The 7,925-nt window shown below is 42.1% G+C and overlaps 1 protein-coding gene across 1 annotated transcript in view; it reads left to right on the top strand.

The window, feature by feature from the left end:
• Nucleotides 1-488: 488 nt before the first annotated feature.
• The window catches only part of pla2r1 (phospholipase A2 receptor 1), a 57,879-nt gene continuing 50,442 nt past the window's right edge, over nt 489-7,925 (top strand). Inside the window, exons 1-4 of the mRNA XM_084337574.1 lie at nt 489-744; nt 1,893-2,273; nt 4,149-4,322; nt 5,589-5,753. Coding sequence (XP_084193700.1) covers nt 528-744; nt 1,893-2,273; nt 4,149-4,322; nt 5,589-5,753 — 937 coding nt within the window. The 5' untranslated portion in view covers nt 489-527. The remainder of the gene's footprint in view (nt 745-1,892; nt 2,274-4,148; nt 4,323-5,588; nt 5,754-7,925) is intronic.

Genomic DNA, 7,925 nt, shown 5'->3' with positions numbered 1-7,925 from the left:
TTCAAGTTGAATGAAATGGCAAATTTGGACATAACAACATATTGTAGGCTACTGTATGATTCAGCTGGCAGAGGTCAGCTGCACGCAGTAGCTATGAGTGGTCTACTACTGAATTGTTTTTGATGGTTGTTGTAAATATAGGATGTTAATGTTTTTAAAATGTTTCTTTGTTTTATTTTGTAAATCGAGGCTGAGCCTTGAACATGGATGTTTTTTATTATTCAAAAGTTCGTTTTCAGTTGTGTGACAAATGAATAAAGTTGAACTTTGATTTATTGTGACATTGTGCCTTCAAATTTATTTGTGCATCATTTCAACACAGAGCAACATGCATTGTGATGTTTTCTCAAACAGCATGTGAGCCCCTAAATAGAAATCTCTGGTAAGGCCGCTGGCCAGCGAACATTGTCTGGAAGGAATTTGTCTGGTGTCTATAACCGTCTATAACGTTACCCTGCGGAGGTGCGGACGGGGGAGAACCGCCAGTCGTGACGTCGCGATCCCTTAAAAACTTGCGGAAAGTTTCTATGAAAAACAAACCGAAAGAAACTTTGAGGATCTCGGAATGTACGAATATTACTTTAATCTTGCATCTTGTCGTCGAAATGATAATACAGTTGCATCGTTGCATCGAATCCGTGGCAGTTGTTGCAACTATTTGTGCCGTATTGTTCGTGAATAGCTGCGTCTGTGTGAACGAGGAAGATGAAGTCCTGGACAAAAACCAGCTCACCGCATTTTACAGTAAGTTATCCTGCCTTCACTGTTACAGCCTACGCGCGATTCCTATAGATTATTTGATTGTTGTGAAAATGTGGACAAATTACTATCCGATATCTCTTACTGTGAAAAAATAAGTCGCAATAATAGGCCTGTCTGTCTATTAATAAATACTGTAGCTAACGTGTCTGAAGTTTCTTACCTCACGCCTCTCCATTAAATACATCTAATTCCAAGATGCAAAGTAGCCTAATAATAACGATTTCATGTGATGCTTCCTTGGATCCTCTTGGAATTTATCATTTTGTCTGACATTATGATACTGAGGCTGGCATAATAGGATGCAATAATTAGACCACACATGGGCTTGCTTACACACACACACACACACGCACACACACACACACACACACACACACACACACACACACACACACACACACTCTCTCACACACACTACTACTTTACATACTTAAGGTAACTTGGCAAAGTTGTTCATTTCCAATATAAATAGTAGCCTATATATATATATATCCCCCCCCTCTTTTTAAGTCATACAGTCAGATATGGAGCCAGTTTTTCCTCCTTTAATATATGAGTGATATGAAAGCCTTTGAGGTATTCACCAGTCTGTCCAATCAGCCATGTTTTCTGGCATAATAATATACATCCTTTGTTTTGATACCATCTCCAGTTACATTGGAACCCCTTTTCACATCACAATAACAAAGCCGGCCTCACTCTCCCCCAGGCTTTCATCTCTCTGGATGCAATATTACTCCATTTTTGGAGCAGTATCTAAAGCAGGGCCATATCTCTCTTATCTCTCTGTCCAGTGTCCACTAGTTCTGAATGACTCTAAATGGGGCTGGTTATGTGATAACTGATATCACAGATATTCTCACTTTACTCGTGGTGACCTGAACCTATACTTTCTAACATAAAGGACCTTTATCATGCTGTGTTTGGCCTGTTGTGAAGTTTTCATCTATCCCTCCCTGCTCACACAACCTTTTCCATTCACCCCCTCCTCGTTTAATCGCTCTATCCATTCCTCCTCCTCTGCTTACCATGTATAAATCCTCCCTTCTTTCTTCTTTTAACCCCCCCCCCCCCCTCCTTGTGCTCCCCATGTCTCTCACCCCTACCCCCCTTGCATCTGTTCAACCCAGAGAAGGGTCTGTTTATCCTGGAGAGTTCCCAGCTGAAGCGCTGCATCACCGTGGACCGCACCAACCTGGTGCTGGAGAACTGCGAGCGCCCCACGCGCCGCATGCTGTGGAAGTGGGTGTCCCGTCACCGGCTCTTCAACCTGGGCACCAGCATGTGCCTGGGCCTCAACGCCAGCGACGCCACGCACCCGCTCGGCACGTTCGAGTGCGACACCACCCTGCGCACCCTGTGGTGGCGCTGCAACGGGAACAGTCTGTACGGGGCGTCCCAGATGAAGCTGTCCGTGGCCGGACGCCTGGTGGTGGTGAAGAAAACCTCCTACCACGAGTGGAGGAGGTACGAGACCCCCGGTGAGGGGCCCTGCTCGTATCCCTATGAAGGTAGGCACGTGTCAGACCCCCGGTGAGGGGCCCTGCTCGTATCCCTATGAAGGTAGGCACGTGTCAGACCCCCGGTGAAGGGCCCTGCTCGTATCTGTATGAAGGTAGGCACGTGTCTGCTAGGGGTGGGCAATATGACGATATTAAATAAATATTGGGTACAATTCATTAACGATACACTTTTTAAACATATCGTGGACATTGTGATGTTTTGCACAAAACGTCACGTCAGTTTCTAAGCCGCCGTGGCTGAGATGAGACTTACTTTAGCGCAGCACTTTCCTCTCTCCCTCACACAGACGCACACACTTGCCCAATTTATATCATGTACACGCACACACACCTAGAGAGGTGGTAACTAAGTTAGCCGTTAACTAAGCTAAGCTAACTAACGTTAGCCGCTAACCCTGGAAATGCTCACAGGGGAGTGATCCACGACACCAGTTCCATTAGTGAGGAAAGGGGGGGTGGGGGGGTTATATTGACGAGGCTTGACAACAGAGGTTTATATAATCATCATATTGGCGTGACTGTATCCATCAAAGGGTTAAATCAAGCATTTTTAAGTGCTTTAGAGGAAATATCAAAATATCGCAATATATATCGTGTATCGTGATGGAGCAAAAACATATCGTGATATCATTTAGAGGCCGTATCGCCCAGCCCTGACAGTGCCAACCACCTCATTTTGACAAGCCCCGGTGCCTTTTTTTTTTTACGCCTATGGTGAAAATGAGCTGCGTTTTCCTTTCCTGTTTACCAGTAATGTTGTCCTTGATACTACACGTGGGGTTAATGGGGAAATTGTGTTTCACCAAAGACAAATTGCTAACACTAAAGGGAGATGAGCAGCCGTGAATATGTCACCCGTGAGAGGTCTATTAAATGGTAAATGGGCATTTACATACTGTAGCTCTTTTATCCAAAGCGCTTTACAATTTAGTTCCTCACTGTCACATACAATGGTCTATAAATAATATAAGTGTACCTGAACCGGGTTGTTGTGAACCTCCAACCCGTTCAGGGAGTGCATTTAGCACAGGTCCCGGTAGGAGGAAATAATAAAGCGTTCTCAAAAGTAAACGATATTTATTACCATAAGGGGAATGAAACCCACAAACACAATTTAGGACAAGGGAAGGGAGAACAAAACAGGAATATACAATATGATGAACAACACTAGGTAAAGGGGTACACACTAACAAACACAAGTAATCAAAGTGTCACAGGACACGAGCGAACTTCACACAAGCTCACATCTCAGGGGCATCAAGCTGACCCACAGTTCAGCACAGACGAATACAATCATCGTGGCAATGGCAAAAAGGCCAACACACAACCCACAATACACAGTTTGGTGATAATGGCAAAAGGCCATGAGTGTGTGCAGGATCTCAGGTTTTATCCACCTGCCCCCTAATGAGTGATTGCCCTCAGCTGCCATCATCATCGGGTAATCGGCACATTCTACAGGAAGGGGCGGGCGGCACCAGAGAAGGGGAAACACAAGAGGGAATTCATTACAGGTAAACACTACACCATATACAAATACACAACTACAATAATAAGGAGGATGATGAACCTACCTATGTCACACTCACATTCACATACTGATGGCAGAGGCAACCATACAAGGTGCAAACCTGCTCAACAGGAGCAATTAGGTGTGAAGTGTCTTGCTCAAGGACACTTCGACATACTGCCCGGGAGGAGCCGGAATCGAACCGGGAACCTTTCGATTACCAGACGATCACTTTACCTCCTGAGCCACTGTCGCCCCCAGTTGACTAGTACTAGTCATGAGATTTTGTCAACTAATCGGTTCGCAAAATCAGTAAAATTCAAATCACACCGTCTCTTATGTTTTATCTGCAGATATCCACACTTTGTTGGGAAATGGACACGGCATGCCCTGCGCCCTGCCCTTTAAGTACAACAACAAGTGGTACTCTGAGTGCACGGCAGAGGGGCGTGAGGACCACCACCGCTGGTGTGCCACCACCACCCGCTACGATGAAGCTGAAAGATGGGGCTTCTGTCCAATTCAAGGTACAGCATGCTACACAGATAACGTTACATGTGTCCTTCATGAGAAGGTTGATTGGTCCTCTTTGATGGAAAGGCGCAACAAACACTGGTATTGGTTAATTTGTAAGGCCCTTATTGGTAAGCTACCTCCTTATACTACATCATTTTTTGAATGGAATAGAACAGTCCTTAAAGGGGAACTCCAACATTTTGGGAAATTAGCTTATTTAACATCTTCCCTGGAGTTAGACAAGAAGATACATACCTTTTTTGTCTCTGTGCGTGCATTTCAGCTTTGGGAATAGACGCTCCGTTAGCATAGCTTAGCTTCATCACTGGAAGTGAGGCAGGACAGTAGCCTTACAGTGCCTTACAGTGTATTGCAAGGTCTGACATTGACCAAACTTGATATGCATGACCTTGGTGGGCTCTAGGTCAACTCCTGAAAAGGGGGTCAATGTCAGACTTTGCAATCAAAAGTTAGGGGGCTAATAACCCTTGCCATAATTTCAGTGCGCCCCCTAACTTTTGATTGCAAGGTCTGACATTGACTCCCTTTTCAGGAGTTGACCTAGAGCCCACCAAGGTCATGCATATCAAATTTGGTCAATGTCAGACCTTGCAATACACTGTAAGGCACTGTAAGGCTACTGTCCTGCCTCACTTCCAGTGATGAAGCTAAGCTATGCTAACGGAGCGTCTATTCCCAAAGCTAAAATGCACGCACAGAGACAAAAAAGGTATGTATCTTCTTGTCTAACTCCAGGGAAGATGTTAAATAAGCTAATTTCCCAAAATGTTGGAGTTCCCCTTTAAAGCTTGAGATTCTCCCCTCTGTTGCAAAATTTTAAACCTTGATCTCCAACCTTTGTCAATCAAGTTGTACGTGTTTTAATTGATTTGTTATCCTTACTTTTGCCTTGCCTTGTTGTCTTATTGTTATGATTTTATATGCTGTGTGATTTTATATGCCTTTTTTTTTTTTGCTTATTTCTGTATGTATACTCGACGTGACTGTAAATGAGGGAAACATTGGTTGCCTTTAGAGTTTAAATAAAGGTTTGAAATGAAACGTGTTTTCAGACACACCTTCAATCAAGTCTATTATATTGCATAGGGAAATAGTTAAAACCTACAAAATGTACAAAAACTGAGAAAAAGAAGGTGGTGTCATCTTTTCACACAAGTTCCCAACCGTCTTTTAACCCCCGAAATATGCCCGTTTATACACACAGTCAACCGGAGTGATCCTCTACTAAACTTTCCTTCTCAAACCCGGCACTTTAGATTCCAGTTGCGAGACGTTCTGGGACTCTAACCAGGAGCTGCGTGCATGTTACCAGTTCAACCTGTACACCATCCTTACCTGGAGTCAAGCCTTGTCGTCGTGCCAGGCCCAGGGTGGCAATCTGCTCAGTATCACCAGCCTGGCAGAGCACAGGTACATCAGAGGTAGGCATCTTACCTGGGAGGCTAATATTTTTCATTTGTTGGTTTTATCATGTTTTATTTATTTATTTATGTATTTTTTTTTGGTTCTCATGAAGTATCCGGTTCGACACCATTTGAGTCAGATGAGTCAGATGTACCGTTTGCTTTGGTTAGTATAATTCATCATTGTGATGAATGGGGGTATTGCACTTTTCTTTTCTTTTTTTACAGGAACTAGTTTATGTGGTGACAGTGATTGCTTCGAGTCTGCCTGAACCACAACTACTTCCAAAGCAATTGCTGTCACTTCATAAAGTAATTTCAGGAAAAAGTATAATGTCCCTGTTCATCAATGCAATGATGAATTTATAATAATAATCATTGTGAATTATTATCACACAAAGGAAGCACAACTTTAAGCAGCTAGCCAATAGGCAAGGGCACACATTTGAGGAAGCAATAGGCTACAAGCATTTGTTCAGCATTAAAGGGGACATATTATGCAAAATGGGTTTTGCTAAATCTTTGTATGGATTTAGGTTCTGGTTCTGGTTATTTAGGTTCTGGGGGAAATTACATAGATACTCCTTGCCGATTGGCCGGGGTTTGTCTTTGGTCTCTTTGAAGAATTGCTTGTCCTCAATGATGTCACAATGGGATGAATTAGCTTTGATTCATTTGCTTTTTTTGGAGCCAGGAACACTGCTTACTGTACAGTACATCTATCTACTGTGTTTCGTAAAATGTTTTTTTATTCTTGGGTGTGGGGTAGCCAGGCAGGGTAAGACATAATTAATTTAGAATATGGTGTCTGCTGCACCTACCAAGAAACCTTGTGTTCAATACAAGGGAAGAAATACATGCTGAAAAAATTATAATAATTATATTTTAATATAATTAAAATTAGATTTAGACTAGTTATTTTGAAAAGAAAAGTAACAAACATGTTCCACAGATTCAAGGAAGTCAGATACAATTGTTAAAATAATATGTTTGTTAATGTTTTTAAGAACACAACTTTGTGCAAAACAATCAACACCAAATATTAATATGATAAATTATTTCTTTCTTCCTTTTATGTATAACAAATGATTTATAAAACATTTATTGCAAGTATATTAATCATTTGTTGAGGTTTTTGCAGCCTAAAGTGTACCATGTACAAATGTCTCTTCAAGTTTATAGGTTATTTCCAGACTACCCTTTTCTCATCTCTTATAAATTATCTTTATTTATTGTTTATTGTTGTTCACTGTGAGCGATCTGTAGTGCCGAATTTCCCCCTCAGGATTATTAAAGGATTTCTATTCTATTCTATCTGTACATGTATTAAAGATGCCCTCTATTCATAAATGTTTCTTTTTACGGTTAACTCCTCTTGGCGGCATGGCTTTGACTCTACAGATTGTTATTTGTGCAAAACGTATCACCAGAGAGCCTTTTTCACATTCTTCCCCTGGAGAGGGAGAGCTTATCTGTACTTCCCTGAAATCTGAGTTGCATGTGTGATGTCACTAATAGGTTGAACCTCTCATAGTCCAATATGTGGAACATGAGAGGGGATCCATCTGGAGGGGATCTCTAATGAATTGTTTTCTAGTAATTTAGATAATTTTTGTAGTCTCTAGTCTAATCTAAAGTGTAAACCTGTTCACCATGTCCAAATGTGTATTGAAGTTCATATGTTATTTCTGGTCTGCCTTTTTCAAACTGTTTCAAACCTGTTACAATTAGGGGTGAAAAGATTAACCGATGCGTATTGGAAAACGAATACACTAGGCAGAGGTTACACCTTTCGTATCATCTTCGTATTGTTTTCTTATGCGTATCGCCGCGACGTCGTGCGCGTTTTTGTCAGCCGAGCACACTGATGTAGTACACTGCCAAAGCAGTAGGTGGCAGTAGGTGGCAAACATGAAGGCAATTTCAACCAATCAGAACGAATGTGCCAATACACTTCCTGGTGGAAGCTCCAGCAAAGAAAATGTCAATAAGGCAGGCGCCTATGCCGCGCCACCATCTTGCTTGCTCACTCAATGCAGCAATTCTTTTTTCAGCAAAGCCTAATAAAAGTGCAATAAACAAAACGGATACATTCACTGTGTGTTCTGCCTGTCATTTGTTGATGAAACAAAACTAACATCAACACAAGTGACCACCAAGAGCGGATAGTTTAGTCTAAAAAACGATCGG

The sequence above is a fragment of the Notolepis coatsorum genome, assembly GCF_963971535.1.
Source record: "Notolepis coatsorum genome assembly, chromosome: 20".
NCBI classification, from domain to species: domain Eukaryota; kingdom Metazoa; phylum Chordata; class Actinopteri; order Aulopiformes; family Paralepididae; genus Notolepis; species Notolepis coatsorum.
This window is presented reverse-complemented; position numbering and strand designations above follow the sequence as displayed.